Source organism: Rattus norvegicus, chromosome 1 (assembly GCF_036323735.1).
Source record: "Rattus norvegicus strain BN/NHsdMcwi chromosome 1, GRCr8, whole genome shotgun sequence".
NCBI classification, from domain to species: Eukaryota; Metazoa; Chordata; class Mammalia; order Rodentia; family Muridae; genus Rattus; species Rattus norvegicus.
In genome coordinates this window covers 165,279,971-165,300,242 of record NC_086019.1, presented here as the reverse complement: position 1 = coordinate 165,300,242, position 20,272 = coordinate 165,279,971, and the positions used below count along the sequence as shown (strand labels likewise).

Sequence of the window (20,272 nt, the reverse complement as noted above, 5' to 3'; positions counted from 1 at the left end):
CTATAATTCCAGCACTTGAGAGGCCGAAGCAGGAGGATCACTGTAAGTTCAAAATTAGCCTGGGCTACTCTGTGAAACTTCCCATTAAAAGAAAAACAATTCTGTGAAAAAGACTCTATGTAGAGAGAACCCATCCCACTTGATACATCCCCAACATAGGAGGACACATTACTTCCAAGGGGACCCACCCAGGCAGGGATACTGAAGTTGGGGGTAGACCAGACGATCTTGGAAGGTTTCTCAACCCTGAGACCGCTCGGCAGTGCCAGAGGGCAAAGGCCAGGCAGAGAATGACTTACCGAATTTTTCCTTCCTGTGGCAGCTCATGAGGGGGGTCCTCACACACCAGCCTGGACTCCCCATCTACCAGGTAGGTGTAGACAGTCTCCTAGAACCAAAGGCACTTGTAAGACCCTGTAGAGAGGCCGTCCAGCCCTAGTCTGTCCATGGTAAGGCCATAGGGGCCTAGGAGGCAGTGTTTGGTGGTTTGGGAAGGGGTTCTGGGAAGGCAGAGATCCATGAATCTGCTACTTTCCGTCCCGATCACCTCAATCCAAGGTGTGAGCCAATCACACCCTAACCTTGAACTCCAGCCTCAGGCATTTGGCAAGCCATACTTGGTATGGCATGCAGGCTACTCTGGCTTAGGATGCTCCCTCCTTCCAATACCCCAGTGATCCCAGCCAAGAAACTATAGCCAGGGCACTGTGCCTGTATTCTGTGGGGCTCTGGAGGGCTTCCCAGGAGAAGCAGTCTTTTAGCTATGACTAGCCACAGTTGGGATGTGGATGAGGCTCGGAACTGACCAGCACAGGTAGGCCAAGTGGCACAGAGAGCAAGGAGCAGTTTAGAACTGACAGTGGGGTGAAGGGGCACCGGTGTGTTGGGCCTAGGCTGGAGGGCCTTAGAAAGAGCTGGGAGCAGACACAGAGTAAGTTCATATGTTAGATCAACCATTGCTCACAGTGAGTTGGGAGCACTGACTGGAAGCTTGTCCGGTCTTTGGCTCAACAATCCTCCCTCCCTAGAACAGATCAGTCTCAATCGCAAGCCTTGTCCTGGCAGAAGCTGTTGTCTCACAGACAAAGATCTACTTCCCCACATGGGGACCCTTAGAGGTCCTGGCCAACCCCATGACTGTTGGCCACACTCTCCCGGAAGGCTGGGGAAGCCTCTCTGCCGAGGGTGGCAGGGAGGACTACAGGGGGAGCTGTTGAAGGCTCTTCCTCAGGAATTGTGAGGTCCTCAGCAGCCTGTGAGAAGCCACAACCCTGCCAGCTGCTTTTGTGGCCTTCGGATATTCCACAGGGGATTCCCTACCATGATCTTGGACTACAGGACCAAGGAGGGTAGGAGCAACCTCTGGGAAGGTCCAGAACCCCTTTGACCCCGGTGAAAGGGGTCCAGGTTTGAACTGGGTTTTGTCTGAGGTTTTTTGTTTTCAAGACAAGCTTTCTCACACTGCTCAGGCTGGCCTCAGACTCACTGCGGAGCTAAAGCTGCCTGAGGACTTGTGACAGTCTTGCTTTAGGATCATAAGCGAGAGCCACTACGCCCAACCTCTGAGCCAAAAATCCAGGAACAAAGCCACTTCGAGAGAGCTCTTACCCCTCATCTCTACCCTGCCCCCTCCTTGTTAACTGATCAGGAGTTCTGGGGGGTTTGGGGGCTTTTTTTTTGGTTTGGTTTGGTTCGGTTTTGGGTTTTTTGGCTGAAACAGGTTCAGGGCCTAGCAGGGCACCCGGTGTCTAAGAGTCCATCCTCTCCACAGAGAAAGGTGGGCAGTCTTAGGGTGGCGGGGGTGGGAGCCACCCCTTCACTTCCGCGTGTCCGCGCCTTCCACCCGCACACCCAGCCATCCTGGTTAAATTTAGCCGAGTTTACTGGGTAGGAGGGTTGCTTTTCGTTTCATACACATCAGCACCATCTGCACTGGGGCTGCCTGCCACAATGGGTGCTGATGAGGAAGCCAGGTGCTGCAGCTCTCCTCCTCTTCCAGCCCCCACCTCCCAGGGCCCAGTCCGCCCTACAGCCAAGCAGAGGCTCCCGGAGGCCTGGGCTCCCCGAGCCCATCACTGGCCTCTTGAGTAGCATCTCACTGCTTCTTGGACCTCAGCTGTCATCTCAGCCCCAGCTTTAGGCTGTAGTTAACTGGGCACCAAGCCAGTCACTCACCCCTCCCTGCAAAACACACACACACACACACACACACACACACACACACACACACACACACACACCTCAAGACTTGCAGGGCAGGTTCACAGTCTCTGACCTGCCAGCTTCCTCCACCCTCACCCTCCAGATGTTCCTCCACCCCAGGGCAGATGTTGTCTCAGTCACAACCCTCTCCCGAAGGATTTATTTTTGGGCGCCAACACACCACCCACTTCCTACCAATTTCACGCTCAATAAAGCTCAGTCATTAGCCCTCCTCCTGGGCACTGAACTTCTAGGAGGTTTGGGGAAGACAGAGCTAAGGACAGGGAATAGGGGTGCATACATGCCAAGCCCCATTTGTCCCTGTCATGCTGTGTGTCCTTGGTGAAATACCCGCCCTCTCTGGGCCTCTGGAGGTTTATCCATCACTCAGAGCTCAGAGACAATAGGAGGCTGCATCCTGAGTTGGTCATGTTTCTTGAAGCCAAAGCTGCCTCAGCTGGTGTGTAGAGCAGGGAGAGGATGTTCAAGGGGACTTAGTTTAGACATTTCCTCCTCCAGGAAGTCTTCCATGCTCCTTATGTTGATACAAAACCTAGTCTTCAAAGTTCCCTGTACCACCCCCACCCCCCATCTGCAGCAGCTGTGTCCCTGCTGCACTGACTCCTAGGAGCTGGCTCATCAGCCTCCTGCTTAAAGAACAAGCAATGGCTATTGGAGCCAGAGGGCCTAGGGCAGGGGAGGTATATAGCACCCCCAAGAAGGCACCAAGTTCAGGTGAACTTGGTTGCCCCCTTGACCTACCATCTCACTCATAGTGTTGTGATGGGACAGAGACACTTAGAGATTGATAACTCTCCAGCCCTCTAATTTTTTTAGATTTATTTTCTGCATTATTATTATCTGCATGTACACCTGCATGCCAGTCAGATCACATAGATGGTTGTAAGCCACCATGTAGTTGCTGGGAATTGAACTCACAACTTATGGGAGAGCAATCATTTGCCTTAACTGCTGAGCCATCTTTCCGACCTCCTGTTTTAATCCAATACTAGAGTCATGCATGAAGAGTGAGTCCTCTAGGGCCTCCAAGATCTGATATCCAGGAAGTTCTTCTTTATGTCTATCCTCAATCTCTCCTGCTATACATATTCCCAAACCCAAATGAAGGTCTGTCACGGTGACCTCAGAGCTAGACAAAGGCTGAGAGTGGAGGGCAGGAAGGGAAGACACCTACCACTTTGGGGAGCACGGCCGAGAGGGCATCCTTGGCAGCCTGTCGAAGGCCCGCGATGTCGATAACGGCGCCCAGGCTCAGCAAAGCATCCTGGAAGAGAAGAAAGAGTGTAAATGGTTCTGCCTGGCAGCCCAGGCAGAGTCCTGAGTCCAGGGACTATGAGGTGAGCCCAAGACGTAGACACTTGAGCTTAGAGCATCAGACTCCAGCAGTTTTAAGGCCAAAGACTGCCCAAGTTCCCTTGCCCTGCACATGGGGAAACTGAGGCTTGGAGATGGGCCAGAGGCCTAGTGAAGGCTCCACATTGAGCTATGAAGTCAAGCCAAGAGTCAACACAGGTTTCCTTCCCTAGGTAAAGCAGCGACTCTGGCATCTCTGTTGGAGGAACGGTGGCCATAGCCCAGTTTCAGCTGAGTAAGGGCTGGGTGGGAAGCAGTAAGCTTGGGGAGTAGGGGCAGCTGATCACAAATGGTAGGCACAACAGACTCAGGCCGCTGCAGGCAGGGAAGGCAGTCAGCCTTGACTGCCTCCTAGCCTTCCCCTCCCGGGAATGGGTCTCGTCCTTGGAGAGCCGGAACTGAGACAACAAAGGTCTCTTCTTCTTGCTCTATTAACTTGGCCAGAGCCACAGGGGATCAAAGAGAAAGGTAACGGAACAGGGGAGCAAGGCCAAGGCAGAATGGTGACTCACACCATCCACTCAGCTGTGCCCTCTCCCCAACCCTTGGAAGCCCTTCCCGATGCTGTGAGTCTGTGTTCAGAAAATGAAGCGAGTATCCACAGGATGGAGGAGGCATGGCTTGTCTGGGCCCCACTCCTATTTAAACGCTGAGGCTCCTGGAGGACTCCATAGAATGCATATAGCTGGTAAGGACTGAAGAGCTGAAATACCAGCATTGCATTCATAGAAAGCTGTTAGCCCAAATAGGGGGCATGCAAATTCCTCACTCTTTAAATGTGGTCTGATCATCCTCTTTTCTTTTGTTCCAGGTAAGAACAAGATGAGGTTTATCCAAATGATATGGCCCTTTCAAGGGAGGACTTAGAAAACCAAATCCGGCATGTGGCTAGGACTGGATAGCACAAGGAGGCTCAGACTAAAGCTTCTCTGTTGTCAACTTTACACCCTCAGACACCCCAGAATGGAGGATTAAACTCTGTGGCCACTGAATGGCAAGGGGTCCCAAAAGATTTTACAGGAAGCTGGCACCATCCAAAGGAATATTGGGGGCCTCTTCTCAACACAGTCACACTGCAAAGGCTGAGTCCACTAAGTGAAGGGGTCGGGGTCCTGGGTCCCCTTCCCCAAGGGTGGTCAAGAATGAACCAAATGCTCCCTGACACAAAGGCTGCTGAGGACAAGCCCTGAGCTGGGGTCTGTGTAAGCCTATGGTCTGCCCAGGTGTCAGCTCCAAGCCTCCTTGGCTGCAGCCACACACACTTTTGTTTTCCCAGTGGGAGGGCAATAGTAGGCATTGCCTTCCCTGCCCAGGCCTTGCTTCGGTCTCCCCCACGGTCAGGGTGTACCACGTCTTGGTCATGGTTGATGTCTATCCACTCCTGGACGCTGGAAGCAGTTGATTCCAGACGACACGATCCCTAAATCTGCTTGCCCGTGACCCTCAGGCACGTCCTGCAAGGCATCAGTGCTACCCTTACATGGAGCCCCATCTCCTTGAAGACACCCAGCGTGATGTCAGAGCCTTCCAGGTTCTCATGGCAACAGCTACTCCCTCGTGTAGCACAGACCAGAGACCCCCATATGGCTTGCTCGCACAGCACTGTCCCACACAGGGAAGATCCCATACCCAGAACATCTCAAAAGAAAAAAAATGTTTTTTTTTCTTGACCCACACTCTTGAATGGAGCGTCAAGGAAAAGGATCCAGATCTTGGTGTCCATGAAGACCTATTCCTACCTAGAGGCAGGAGGATCGCCAAGAGGGACCCAGGGAGGGTCTGACTTTTGTGACATCTGCCATGTGTGTGCTAAGGAAACAGGAGTGGCAGCCATTACAGTGGAGCAAGCCTTACACGCAAGAGAAATTTCTGAAGCCACAGGCTGCAGTAGCTATCTCCCCATTTCAGAGATGAAGAAACTGAGGCTCAAAGAAAAACAATTACCTATCTGTGGTGGACCAGAGATTACCCAAACTTCCAGATCTCCCACCCTATCTGAGCATATTCAGCACCCAACTCCCATCTCCCACCCCAAGGGCTTAGAGAAATCAGTGTGTCCTTTGTTCTGATTGGCCAGCTCCTCAACCTGCCCTTTGCTTTGATTGGTGGATGCCTTGAGCTGTCCTTTACTCCTTTTGGTTGCTACTTGTCTGGCCTTTGTTCTGATTGATCAGTTTTCTGTAGCTTTTTAGGCCAAGGGCAGGAAAATGGCGGTGGGGGGTGGGGGTGGAGACGAGGTAAGATAACTTGGGGAGAGTTGGGGCACCAGCAAGGAGGGGTTCTCCATCCTTGGCCGAGTAAGTAGGATGCAGACTAGTGGAGTTGAGGCTCCAGGCCTGGCAGCCATCTCTCCATCTGCTTTGGAGTCTGACCTGCCCAAGAATGAGGTATTAGCTGCAGGAACCACTGAGGGAAACAGGCCACCTCAGATCTGGCACTCAGAGGAACCCGCCCAGCTCGATCAAATGCCACTTGCACAACTGAACACCCTCCCTTCCCCACCCCACCACCCAGGCCTGAGAGTAACCTCCACTACACCAGCTGGGGGAGGGGAGTTACACTTGAACCCTGCCTGGGCACTGGACAGAGCTGCAGCCTTTGGGGGAAGGAGCAGCTGTGAATGGGAATTGGGGCAATTCCTGAAATGGAGGCACAGTGGGGAGCCAGCCTCAAATGGGGTTAGCACCCCAAGACTCTCAGAAGACAAGGGAGGAAAAACATAGCCATTTCTACCCACATGTCTGTCTGTCCCCCCCTCAAACACCCACGGTGTGCCTCATGTACAGGCTGTCAAGTATACACCTTAATTCACATCTCCATGTAAATGGCTCATGTATGCGCACACAGAGAAATGCAGCCATACATCCAATCACACACACACACACACACACACACACACACACACACACACACACGGGGAGGGGGGATAGCACATGTGCACATAAGAGCCCTGGCTCAGGGTGGGTGGAGGCAGTCACATTTCCTGTCCTTGCAGCTTTTGTGAACAAACACCAGAGTAAATATCAGCATAACAACCAGGCAATTTCCCAGTCTCCAGGGGAGAACCTGTGGTGTATAGACAAGAGCGATGATTTCCAGTCCTGTCCCAGATTGACGATAGAAGCTCCATGTGGCCTTGAACACACCCCTTTCCTCTTCTGAACCTTGGTTTCCTCCTTAATGCAGAAGGGTCTTTCCACCCTGCTACATCTCTAATTCTGTGTTTTAATGGTCTAGCTTGTTGAGGGCGAGCGGGTAGGTTGAAAAAAGTAGGCAAATGGTGGATGGGATGAATGGGATGGGATAGGTGGGTGGGTAGTTGGGTGGATGGATAGATGGATGGATGGATGGATGGATGGATGGATGGATGGATGGATGGTTGGTGGATGGATGGATGGATGGGTGGATGGATGGATGGGTGGGTGGGTGGGTGGATGGATGGATGGATGGATGGATGGGTGGGTGGGTGGATGGGTGGGTGGATGGATGGATGGACAGGTGAGTGGATGGATGGATGGATGGGTGGGTGGATGGATGAATGGATGGATGGATGGACAGATGGGTGGGTGGGTGGGAGGATGGGTAGATGGGCAAGTGTGTGTAAAGATAGGTAGACAGACGACTATGTGGGAAAATGGGGAATGGTGGATATGTAAAGAGATGAGCAGATGTGAAACATCAGTGGATGAATGGATGATAGGTGGGTGGATAGGTAGGGAAAAGGGAAATGGGTGGGTGGGTGGAAAAATGGGTGAAGAGATAGGAAAATGAATGGGAGGTAGATAGGTGGGTGGTGGGTAGGAGGGCAGGTGGAGGTCAGTGGTAGTTTGTGGACAGTAGGTGGAAGGATGAACAGAGGCCCTTTTGCTCTCTGCAGCCCCCCTTACCTGTGGTTTTCTACCTGCTGTTGTGGGCTGAGACTGCCATCAGCACTGCAAACAATGCCATTCCTGTGTCCTGGTCTTTCTACTGAGGTACCAAGAAAGGGGCCGCTGTTGGAACCAGGTTTTCTCTGAAACCTGAGCCTGAATCAGCATTTGTGTGTTCGATCGGGGAGAACAGAGGGTCCAGACTTCTAACTCTTTCATAAAGCCTAAGATCATATGAAACCATAAACTTCAGTCTTCTCCCCTTTTGGGGCCATCTTTAGGGACAGATGGCCTTGAGTCAAGGGTCACTGACAGAAGATGCTGTCTCATTTCACATCTATAATCCTCCATGTCTTTCCTACCTCACACACCCGCCATCTACTCTCCCTGCTGTTGGCACCTGGACTCCCTACAAGAAAGTAACGGCATTAAACTCCAGAGTAAGACCCAAACTGTACCCTGAAACCATACTGCAGACCCATCTTGCTGGTCTGGGTCTGCTCCTGGCCTGAGGTTAGGGGCTGTCCTCACAGAATGGAATCTGATATCCTCCCCCAAAGGGAGATTCCCCTGGAGCTCCTCTGCCTGCCTGCTTCTTTCCATCCCTCTGGGCCAGGCTCTTCTGGTCCCTCTGAGTGCTTCTCTGCCTCTCCCCACCATGCCCTAGTAGATGTCCATCTGTCACATACTTCTCTCCTGTCTTGCCATGTTGTTTCCACCTCCACATTCTGGCTCTTATCCGGGAAGGCTTCTCCACCCACCCTCCTTCTCCTTCCTGCATATTCCCTGCCCCCACCACTCCTGTCTCTCCTGCCCACTCCTCCCCCAGATCTCCAAGAAATCATCCTGAGAACATTGGGAGAGAACACCAACAAACCGAGTGCAGCCATGAATAGAGGCTCCAGAAAGTGGTCCCGGTAGGGAAAACCAGGAGTCTGGAGCAGCCGCCACCTGCCCCTCTTTGTCTCCGTCCTGGAGAATAGGGGGTACATCTATCTCTATGACCAGCGCATGCCTTCCCTCACCAGAGCTCAATCACCAAGGCAGAAAACAGAGGAAGCCGAATAAGGTGGCTCCTTTCCCTCCCCACCACCCACGCCTGCCACCTGCCCAAAGAGCTGCCTCTAGCAGACCTGTCACCTGAAAATGTTACAAGAGCTGCCTGTGTGTGCTAACACTTGCATCCCCTGACCTCACCATAGCAAGGCTGAGCTGGGCCAGAGGCAAAAGGAAAGGAAAGAGGCTAGGTGATGCTGGGGCAGCTCAGATGCCAAGCAAGTCACCTCAAATGTCAATGCCCTGAATGACTCTGGCTATGGGGAAGGGAAGGTACCCTTCTCAGGCACTGATTGTGGTCGACGATGTCTCTCAGTGGTTCCCAAACTTCGGCATGCCCCAGAGTTCCCCAGAGTTCTCTGGAGGGCTGTTGAAATACAAAATGCTGTCCTCACCCCCAGAATTTCCGAATCAGCTAGTCTGGGGAGAAGTTGATGAATTTGCATCACTTAACCCCACCCCCAATTTGACTTTCACTCACCCCACTTCAGGGGCGCAGGGGTGGGTAAAGATCAGGGTGTTGGGGAGGTAGACCCTTGTCCCAGTTAGGGCAGCCCTGGGGACAAATGGATGCTACCCTATGTGGAAGACCCCCAAAGAGAAGAGATATAAGAATGAGGAAGGAGAGAATGAGCTGTCGCCATAGTGAGTTGGTGACAAAGGGGCACGTGGGAGGAGACACCTGCAGCTCAAGAGCCAAGCACTATAGGAAGGGCCTCCCTTGTCCTCCTCCTCTCTTCCCCAACCCCCTTCATTTGCCCACCGTGCCCTCTTCCCCCTTAGCCCACCACCCTTCGAAGACTCTGGCTTCAGTTGTTACTCCAACAGGGCCGCGTCTCCAGCCTCCGAGCCACACTGGAGACACGTGCACTGTAGAATACACCTGCGCCTGTCCTGGCGCCCCCCAGGGGAACCGCCACTCCCTGAGGGGGGCCCTTAGGCCCACTGTTGGCTTCTCTCATCCCATACCATAGCCAGTTCCTCCTGGACCTCCCACTTTACCCTAACCAAGCTGAACTTCTATCCCATCCAGGTCTTCCCACTGTACTGACCCCTTTTAGAGCCATCCATGGCCAAGTGTGGTGATACAGAGTGGGGTGAAGAAGCCCCAGAGTGGTGGGAAGATAGGGGTTGTTAGTCTTCTCAGTCTGACCTACTCTCCCGTCTAGACGGGAAGGATTGGAAAAATGGGAAGAGGAGGGAAACAAGAGCCAAGTATCAGAAGGTGATGGCCTTGCCAGGAAGATTTAAGATCATGTTGAGCTAGGCTAGGCTTTGACTTCTCCTCACCCTCCCCGTCTTCACTTGCCTCCTCCACACAGTAGGACCACTCTGTCCCCATAGCCCTCAGGTTTCTCACCAGCAAAGCCCAGCTCCCAAGCACACCACCACAGTCCACAGTCTCCTCACAATCACCCAGTCATCTTGGTTTCCTGTCCTCTCTAATCTTCCTGTCTCCCTGACCACAAGAGTTGAATTGAGCACAGTGGGACAGTCACTGGAGACGGGGCAAGCAGCAGTGACTCAGAGTTGTACCTGGGGAGATGTCTAGGCAGCAGGGAAGCTGAGTGCACGGTCCCCCTGGGTGTACGAGAAAGAAGAGACCCAAGGGAACTGGTGCCCTGAGAAAGGGTCTCAGTGAACTGGATGGCCTCCTGCCCGGTTCTATGAGCCTGAATTTCTGTGGCCCCACTCCTCATGTGGCCTTGAAGGTAGGACCAGAGCTTGACACAGGAAGCCCAGAAGCCTCCAAAAGTCAGACATAATGGCCCACTCAGGAGAAAAGAATGCCAAGTGACAAGTTGGACCAGTGTCAGAAAGGGACAAATGTCAAAGGAAATGATAGCCACCGAAATGGCCCGACAAGAGTGAGTAGATGTGAGAGCCAGTGATGGTCTGCTCACCTCGGACCCTCCCATGATGGACACTTCTTCCATTCCAGTGCTGTGTGTCATCCCCTTGCCACACTGCCCTCTCTGGCTCCCCCATCAGATCAGCAGTTTGGAAGGAAGAGGACTGGATCCTGTTTGTCCCGTAGCTCTTCTGACCCTTGGCATCGTCTATTCTCCAACAAGGGCCCAGAAATGTTGGAGACCTGTGAACTCCTGAGCAGAGAGGTGGACCTCCTGGAGGCCTCAGGCAGGGAGACAATGGTGGCCTCCTATCCCAAGTCTGTCATGATGAGAATCTTAAACAGAGAACCTATGGAATGAGAGGATGCTTTTCCCTGAGAACTTTGACAGCATTTTCAAGGTACCTTGGGCAAGCCAGGAGACCTTCTGCTCCTCAGGATCCCAGTGGGAAAAGCCTAGGGCCCCAGGAAGAGTGGGTAAGCAGCATCTCCTATTCAAGAAAGTTGTCCTACATGGGACACTTGTCTCCACCCCAGTTCTCCTGGGAATTCCTATGGGACCAGCGTCTTTAGGCCTCAGATGTCATGGCATTGGATGCCCAGTTTGGTATGAGGTGTATGGAAAGCTAAAGGACTAAAATGACCAGTCAGCTTCTCCCCTAGAGGCATGGGCAAGGCCCTCTCTCCTGTGGCTTTGGACTTCTCAAGTCCTGCTCTGGCCAAGGGATAGTCTTGTCACCTCTCCACTGTTGGAATGGGCCTTGTCTCCCACTCTTCCAGTGTCCCTTTCCCTGCTGTGCCCACAATAGATGATAAATTCTAAATGCCACTGACTTGACACAGGGTGACATATGGCTTGCAGAAGGGCAGGAAGGAAGGGCTGACCAGGGGTGCTGGGCAGAGAACTGGCTGCCCCACGGCACCTGCCTAGTGGTTGGTCCTGACTTTGTCTCCAGTCTCCCCACGGACCTGTGTGTCTGTTCATCTTGGTGTGTCTCCTTTGTGTATGTTGACTCTGCGGCCTCACAGTTTCCTCCTCTGACTGTATTTGGCTCCATCCTCACAACTTGGCTTAGCCCAACTGCTCCCCAAATCCCAAGAGAATGGGAGTATGAGAAATACAGGGACAGAGACCAATTCAGAAACAGGGAAATACGTGAGAGCCAGACGGCTATCCTGGAGACAGAACTCAGAACTGGAGAGGCCGGGACCAGCCAGGGAAGACCCCCAACATACAAAGAAACCTTTTAAGGCTTGGCCAGAGAACCAAGGGAGGAGAGGTTCCCCTCCTCTACACTGACTCCTGCCCTTCCTTTCGCTTTCCCTGCCCCTGCTGGAATGTGTGAGCACTTTTATTGTTCCTAAAAATAGCCCTTCTTTACTGGGGGCTGGTGTGAGGAATCTTCTGGACAGGGTTCATCTCAGGCATACCCCTGCCTTTGTGCTTCTTTCTGGGCTCCCTCGTCCTGTGTAGCACTTTGCTAAAACATAAATGTGTCCCATGAGTTCCCACCCCCTTGTGGACAGGCCCCGTTCCCTCAGATCCCTTTGGGGTCTGGGTTCCTATATTGGGAGCAGGTGTTGGCAAAGTTCCCATAGCAGCTCTAGAGGGGCATTGAGACCAGGACCCCGACATTTGGGTTCCTTCTCTACCCAGTCTCTTCAGACGCAGGCCTCTGCTCAGTGGGTGTCTTTTTCACCCCTTAGCCTCTTTATCCCTCTCAGATTGGCACCCTCATTCCCCCATTTCCTATGCCCCAGCATCCTCTTTTCTCTTCTGACTTTTCAGGTCCAGCCCTCGTCTGGTCCTCCATGAGCCCCAGTCTGGTTCCCTGGTTCTCATCTCTACCTCCTCTCTCCCTGCTTCTTACAGATAGCAGGGCAGGGGCTAGGCCTCAGGGACCTTGCACATCCCCCAGGTAACAGAGACTTGCTGGGGAGACCTTGTAGGCTCTGGGGTCCCATGTCTTGAGTCTGTATTCTCATGGCTCCTCTAGGTCCCCCCACAGCCTATTCTCATTTGTTCTGGGTCCCAGGTACCGTTGTCTGTCTCAATCTCCAAGAGACACCTCCTCCCTACCTCCATTTGTCAGCTGAGAGAACCAATCCCCAGAGAGAAGCACAGCAGAAACTGGCCAGGACCTTCGTCACTGTGTATTGATGTACAGGATCCCAGCTGGTGGGGCTCAAGGGACAAAAGCAGGCTCTTCATGCACTCACCCAGCCCCACCCAGCAGCAGGCTGGCATCCAAAGCTATTTATTTGCCTTTGGAGGGCCCAGAAGCTAGAGAACAAACATCCGGATTCTGCAGAAATTCTCTCATTCTCCCTCCTCAAATCCTCAGGGCCTGGGAGCTGGGGCCAGTACATACATGTGTGGTGCACACTCAGACACACACACACACACACACACACACACACACACACACACACCCCACACGCTCCTACAGTTCACACACACCAGGGCTGGGTAATTGTGAGCCAGGGGTCTCTGAAAGACCCTCCTCCCAGAGCCTCAGAGCCTCTGAGTGATGCAAAACAAATTTTACTTTGCAATGGAGACTCCGAACAGCATTTGAGACACTTTTTCCATTGCGAAACTCTGGGTATATTTATCAGAACTGGCTTTTTTTCCCTCACTCTTTGGGGAGCTGGGAGCTCTTACTTTACTGGTGACCTAAGCACATGCCATCCATATTGATGTGTCCCTAAGGACCGTCACATGACCAGGGCTGAATGCGTCCCTTGGGTCATGAGAGAAACATCCGTGGTGTGAAAGTATGTGGTCTGTGCTTCCGTGGAAGACTGTAGAAGAGCAAAGTGCATGTATCCGTGTATTTCCTGTGTCCATGTGGCCATAGGCATTCATGAGTGCCCAGGCAGGTATGAATAAGGTCATTAAGGTTGACTGAGTCTGGTCTGTGTCTAAATGAGCAAATGAGTCTGTAGGGGAGTGTTGGCATCTCCAGAGTCAGATTCTCCTCGACATTCACTGTTCACCTCCTTCACAGCCTTCCTGAGATCAGGACCCACCTCTCTGCCCCAGCACATGCCGCGCATGCTCAACAAGCCTTTAAAAACAACAACCAACCAAACAACCAAACAATCTTCCTGGTTTCAGTGGTCAATCAGCAAATAATACCTTCCCCAGAGGTAGAATCAACCAAGTTTTGCCTCAATAGACTTCAGGTACCTGGGACTGGGACCACCTTTGGGCAGGTTGAGAAAGGCAAGTCTGAATGAGGAGAGAGGGCCCAGGTCCAGTCTCAGCTCCTCTGCAGTGCTTGTCTAAGAGTTACTACGTATGGCTAAGATGCACTGGCCTTGGAGATAACAAACGAATTGCAGATCCCTTTCCTCCTGTCCCACCTCCAGGGCAGCCTGGGACTAGAAGAACTCTGACTCTAGAATTAGCATATCACATTTCAGATGACATTTCCTAACTTCTAGGACTCTTCTGCTTTGACCCACCATTGAATTCTCCACCTCCATGGCCCAGGAGGAATACCCTACAGGAGCCATGAGGGGTACAAACTGTAGCTGAGATACTGGGCCCAGTTCACCTAGCCTGGGCCTCTGAGACCCCCTTAAGCCAACTCTCATGGTTGTACCAGGAAACAGGCCCAGAGTCAGGCAGAAACTCAACCAGGGATGTAGGTTGGGAGGATCTTGTATCATAGCCTCTAACTGGACTTTGGGTGATCCAAGCTTTGGACTCTGTTGACTCCTGAGAGAACCTGAGGGAATGATTAGGTCTTGGGACAGGCAGTGGACACCTATGTCCTAAGCTGGTCTATTTGAGCCTCCTACCTTTCCCCACTTTCCCCAGCAGGCCCAGATCCCCTACTGGTGTGATTAACCAAATTATGTTTTTTTTCCTTCCACGAGCAAATTGCATCGGTCTTAATTGAATGAGGCCTCAGAAACCTGTGCTGGAGGCTCATGGGCTGGTGAGTACAGCAGGAGTCTGGGAGAAAGGAATGCAGGAACAAATAGAAGTATCAACTCTGAGCCAGGGACAGGAGAAAGTGAACAGGGAAGGACAAAAGGGCTGAGGGCATGGGAGCATAGCTCTCACCATGGGTGCTCCCATCAGCTAAATGCCTGGGCGTCCGGAGTTGAGGGGGAAGCACCCCAAGAGACAGAACCTTCACCCAATATGGAGACTGCTTCCTATAATCCCACCAACAGCTTTATGTGGTGCTTGGGGAAACTGAGCCTCAACGGATAAAATGATGAGCTTCAGTCAAAACCTACGGCACTGCCCTTGGTCGGCTGGATCAGCTGCTGAAGCCTCCTTCTACCAGGGTGAGGCGGCCTCCCCTGCGCATCCTTCCCGGGTATCTGGAGCAGGGAGGGCTCCCCACACCTGGTCTCAGACTCTATTTCTATCCCAGTTGAGAATGTCTCTTGTCCACTCTACCATGTCCATCCCCCCTCTCCGATGTCTGCAAGTATGATTGGGACCGACCCTAGACACAGTCACTCACAAAGCATCTTCAGTCCCTCTCACTCCCACACAGAGTTATGCCCAGTTCCACACACATCGCCCCAAGATATCACACATGGACACAATCACTGTGCCCTTCTCACAGCAGTTGATGACACAGGGTCTCTCCATTGTCTACGGTGTCCCACCTTGGCTGTCGCGCAGTGATTCATTCCTGTCACCTCCACTCGAGATGTCACACGTTCTCTGTATCGCACATCACATCGGGCCAGTGTCGCACCCTGTCACAGCACTAGGTAAGGCTTCCATGCTGGCTCTGTGTGACATTGTTTCATTTCGATGACACCTCAGGGCCTCTCAGCCCCCCCCCCAAATAAATAAATAAAGGAATAAATAATGTGATTTGAAAGTAGCAGGTGGAACACCGGGTAGAAAGGTTGAAGAAGGGAAGACAGCATCCAAGATAGATGAAATAAAATAAAAATGTTTCAGTTAAAACAACCCAAAGAGTGAGAGGAAAATACTTGCAAATCTTGTATCTAATGAAGGTTTAACACGTGAGGAAATCCTATGACCCAAGAGCCACCCAAGGCAAACAATCCGACCTAAAGCACAAACAATGGACCTGAGTAGAGCTTCCCTTAGAGAAGACGCACACAAGACACACAGACAGGGTGGCCGTGTGGAAGGACGTGCAGCATCTCTAATCATTTAGAAAGAAAATCAAAGCCACAGCGAGAGGCCACGTCACCCTCATTTCTGGGAAGTCCAGAAAACAGCACGGGTTGGCTAAGGTGTGGAGAGACAGAAACCCTTATACACTGTGGGTAGAACTGGAAATGATGCAGATGCTTGAGTCTCAGCATGGCCACTTCTGAATCCAGTAACAACTCAAACACAGCCAAGCGAGCTAGTGCACACCTGGAACTCCAGGACTCAGCGGGCCGAGGCAAGAAAATCATGCATGCAAGGCCATTCTGGGACAAATGGCAAAACCAACAGGCCTGCGAACAGGCTGGTGCTTGCCGCCGACCCGGAGTTGATTCCTGGCATCCACATGGCAGAGGAGAGAGCTGACTCCTGCAAGCTGCCTTCTGACCTCCACATGTGTGCCATGGTGGATATGCACACACACTAAATAAAAGGTAACTAATTTTTTTAAGAAACTAAAATAAAAAAAAAGAATAAAATGTGGATTATTACCGTGTGGTCCAACAAGAGTGATTATTGATATATACCCGAGATCACTGAGGGCAGAGTACTGATGAGCTCTTTATACACCGTGTTCAGAGGTGCCATGTCCACAACAGTTAACAGTGGAAATGACACGAGTGGCCATGGGTGGGCAAACACATGGGCAAGAATGTGTGCACTGGATTCAGTTGGCCATGAGAGGAAGGCCATGAGAGTTGTCCCGTGTCCCAACACGATGGACCTCTAGGATAGTAGGTTCAGTGACAGAAAGTCAGTCCTCAAAAGACAATCACTGCATGACTCCGATAAGACGAGGCCCCTAGAGACTAGAAAGTAAGAAGGAGCTTGTCAGGGGCTGGGGCAGGCAGAAGGCTTTTTAAAGGTAGATTTTGTTTGGGAGATGAAAAGAGTTTGGATCTTGGTTCAGAAACAATGCGAACAATTTTGTTTGTGTTGCTTGTTTGTTTTTTTGTTTTTGTTTGCTTGTTTGGTTGGTTGTTTTTGTTTGTTTGTTTTTGTCTGTTTGTTTTTTTGTTTTTGTTTGTTTGGTTGGTTGGTTTTTGAGACAGGGTTTCTCTGGGCAGCTCTGACTGCCCTGGAACTTGCTCTGCAGCCCATGCTGGCCTCAAACACGGAGATTTGCCTCCCCCCATTGTGAATGTATTTAAGGACAGAAAACTCTCCTGTGTATGTTTTAGTTTTTCAACTTAACCAAAGAGAACTGAAAACAAAAATGAAGAGAGACCACAAAGTTAATGACAGCAAATGTGAGCAGCCCAGGGCTGAGTGGTGGCCGGTGTCGAGCCGGGTGACTGGATAGTGTTCTGTGTTCTTTTTTATGGCATTGCGCTTAAAGCATTTTGATTTGGCGGCAGGTACAGTGGTGAATACACGTAATCCCAGCACTCAGGGGGAAGAGGCAGGGGCAGGCGAATCCATATAAGTTTGAGGCCAGCCTGGTCTACATAGCCTGAACATAGTTTCAGACCAGCCATGGGTACATAGTGAGATCCTGTCTCAAAAAAGAATAAGATAGAAAGAAAGTTCCACAATAAAAACGTCTCATCTTCCTTGACCCCTACTCTGTCTAGCAACCCCATCCCTCCTCTGCAGTGTCAGTGTTCATGCCTGAATGCAGAATCTGCACGAAAGCCAGAGGTTAACCTCAGGTGTCTTCATCAACCACTCTCCACATTAGCTCTCTCAACAGGGTCTCTCATTGACCGTGGCCCTCGGAAGCCTGGTGAGTGGGCTCCAGCGTTTCTCCTGTCCCTGCCTCCCCGGGACTAGCATCACGGGTGCAGGCTGCTGTGCATTTTTTTCCAGCGTGGAAGGATCAAATGTAGCTCCTCACACTGGGCAAGCATTTTACCAGCTAAGCTGTCTCACCAGCCCACTTCAGGGCTTCTTATTAGCCTCTCACAGCCGCACGATGGCACATTAGCCTCTGCCTTCTCTCTTACCTTCAAAGTCATCAACAACTTCAATCATTTCAGCCTCCAACCCTCTCAAAGGCCTGTTCAGTTCTCAGGAGGCTCCCACGGGCCTGCCCAGCTCCCTGCTGTGCCACTCGACTCACCACGCTGCACGCTGCACGCAGCCCTCAGAGGCAGCTTTCCAACTGCCTCTGGTACTGTGCTACTTCCCTGCTTCCTCCCACAACACAGTCACACTCACCGTCTCGGGTTCACATTTCATTTTGTCATGGCCACTTCACATCACCTGTGCAACACCAGCCTCAGGGCTGTGTGCATCGTAACCATTTTCACACACTCGATGTCACCTCCTGTTGTGTCCTTGTTCACACATTTGGCTTTACCGTGTCACAACCTTGGGGCACACGCTGGATCTCACAGGTCAATGTCAAGACACTCGAGCCACAAGCTCATGACCACACTTATTACCACACAGTGTCACTTCCCCATGTTTATGCATCTGATTCTCACGGCATCACACCTGTTATGTGACCATCATTATCCTCAGGGTCACACACAAGGTCTGTACAAGTCTCACACACTTAGTAGCTCAGAGTGTCACACAACCAGTATTCAGTAACTCATTCGCTGTCTACACAGGATCCCATAATCACGGTCATATACTTAGTAGCATCACATGTCACAGGTCCAATGTCCACACCCCTTAGAACCCCCATTTTCCCACCACCCCTGTCTCAGTGTCACCGAAGCAGCACCCACACCCACCCCTTAGCTGGGCACAGTCACAGAGCTGCTGCCTCGTGTCAACGCTGTTTCCTGTTGTTGTGCTCAGAGACCTCAGCTGAGGCATGTTCCTTCAGGGGCTTCCTGTTGTCAGGGTCCAGTTGGGCTGGGCCCCATCTGGGACATATAGCCCGTAGCCAGTCAGCAAATACTTTGGACTCCTGCTCATTCTATGTGGGCTCATGGGGCTTTTCTCAGCCTCCCCTCAGCATACTCAAATTGTCCAAGTGCCTGGGCTCAGGCTGGTCCCATGAGACAGGCACAGGAGATACCCACCAGGTACCACATAGGCACCGTTGATAGAGTGCCTAGCCCTGTGCCTCCTAGTGAGACTCCTGGCAGGCTACAACAAACACTGTCTGATTGACTTTGGACAAGACCAGCAGGCCTCAGTCTGGAAGCCTGACAAAGGAAGGAGAAGGAGGGCAGATGACAAAAGGTCAGAAGGTCAGAGAGTTAGAAAAGCTGTCCCAGAGGAAGTCACCCCTAAGGAAGGCCCCGAGAGCTGGGAAATAGGGAGGAAGAGAAGGAAAAGGCTTAGAGTTGGGGAACCAGACAGATAGGACCAAAACGTCTTAGAGACAGGAACCTGGCAGAGCCTGGGCTGACAAGGATGAAGACAGGATGAGAGAGCAGAGGTTGGCCTGTGGAATTTAGAGAAAACAGGTCTCCCCTCCCAGATCCGCACGCTTCTGATTCAGGCTCCAGTCAGGGAACTAAGGGTACGCCCCCTCCTTCCTGGCTTTTCTTGTGGCCCTACAGATTATCCCTCCTGACTGCCAAGGCCCCTCACCTCTTGCCCGGGCCAACCTGCAGGAAGGACACGAGGAGGCCAACGCACACGCTCCCCACACGGCCTGAGATAAATATTTCCCGGGAAACGGAACTTGTTCTCTGAGTGTTTACAGCCAAGGGCCAAGCAGGACAAGGCGGGGGAGGGTGCTATGCTCTTATGCTCATGCCGTGTGTGTGTGTGTGTGTGTGTGTGTGTGTGTGTGTGTGTCTGTGTGTGTGTCTGTGTCTGTGTGTGTGTGTGTGTGTCTGTGTCTGTGTGTCTGTGTGTCTGTGTGTGTGTGTCTGTGTGTAACTGTGTCTGTGTCTGTGTCTGTGTGTGTCTGTGTGTGTCTGTGTGTGTGTGTCTGTGTGTCTGTGTGTGTGTCTGTGTGTCTGTGTGTGTCTGTGTGTGTCTGTGTGTATCTGTGTGTGTGTCTGTGTGTGTGTGTGTGTCTGTGTCTGTGTGTCTGTGTGTCTGTGTGTGTGTGTGTCTGTGTCTGTGTGTGTGTGTCTGTGTGTATGTGTCTGTGTGTGTGTGTCTGTGTGTGTGTCTATGTGCCTGTGTGTGTCTGTGTGTATCTGTGTGTGTGTCTGTGTCTGTGTGTGTGTGTGTCTGTGTGTGTGTCTGTGTGTGTGTGTCTGTGTCTGTGTCTGTGTGTGTGTGTGTCTGTGTGTGTGTCTGTGTCTGTGTGTGTGTATGTGTGTCTGTGTGTGTCTGTGTGTGTGTGTGTGTGTGTCTGTGCAGCATCTGCCCCAACACTGTGCATCTCTCAGCCTGTCCCCATTGAGCTGAGTCCCAGTTCTCACAGAGCCCTGATTTCTCCGAGCCTGCGCTTGCCCACAGCCTGGCCTTATCTCTACTTTTATCTTATCTGACACCTCTCCCTTCTGACTGTGCTTTTCTGATGGAAGGACCTGCATGTGGTGCCGTTCCCACTGTTCTCTCATCAGTGGGGTGTGGACAGATGGATGGGCAGACAGAGAGACAGGCTAGGGTGACAGCTGAAACCTCTTCTCTGGTCCCGAGGCTCTACATGCCCCAGGCCTGTGCAGCCTGACAGGTGGGCACAGACAGATGGCAGGGCCTCGGGGCCCCCCTGGATGCCAGATGCTACAGCCGACTTGTTGGCAGTAGCTCCCTCAGGGGCCACGGGGCAGCACTGAGGCCACTTGCTACTGATGTGAGAATTCAGGGCGAAGCCGGAACAACTGGCAGGAGGAATGCTCGAGGAGGAACGTTCAGTGAGGCCTGGCAAGTAGCGACCACGGTGCCCTTTCGGTT

General features: G+C 52.1%; 1 protein-coding gene and 1 non-coding gene across 4 annotated transcripts in view; both read right to left on the bottom strand.

The window, feature by feature from the left end:
* Window positions 1–20,272, bottom strand: part of Pde2a (phosphodiesterase 2A) — a 91,844-nt gene that overhangs the window by 27,224 nt on the left and 44,348 nt on the right. For all 3 annotated transcript variants that reach the window (NM_001143847.2, NM_001270604.2, NM_031079.2), the window contains 2 exons: window positions 3,398–3,487; window positions 300–388 (listed from right to left, as the gene is read on the bottom strand). In NM_001143847.2, coding sequence (NP_001137319.1) covers window positions 300–388; window positions 3,398–3,487 — 179 coding nt within the window. The remainder of the gene's footprint in view (window positions 1–299; window positions 389–3,397; window positions 3,488–20,272) is intronic.
* Window positions 9,317–9,384, bottom strand: Mir139 (microRNA 139). Its single transcript, NR_031886.1, has one exon. It is a non-coding gene; the product is annotated as a microRNA 139 (primary transcript).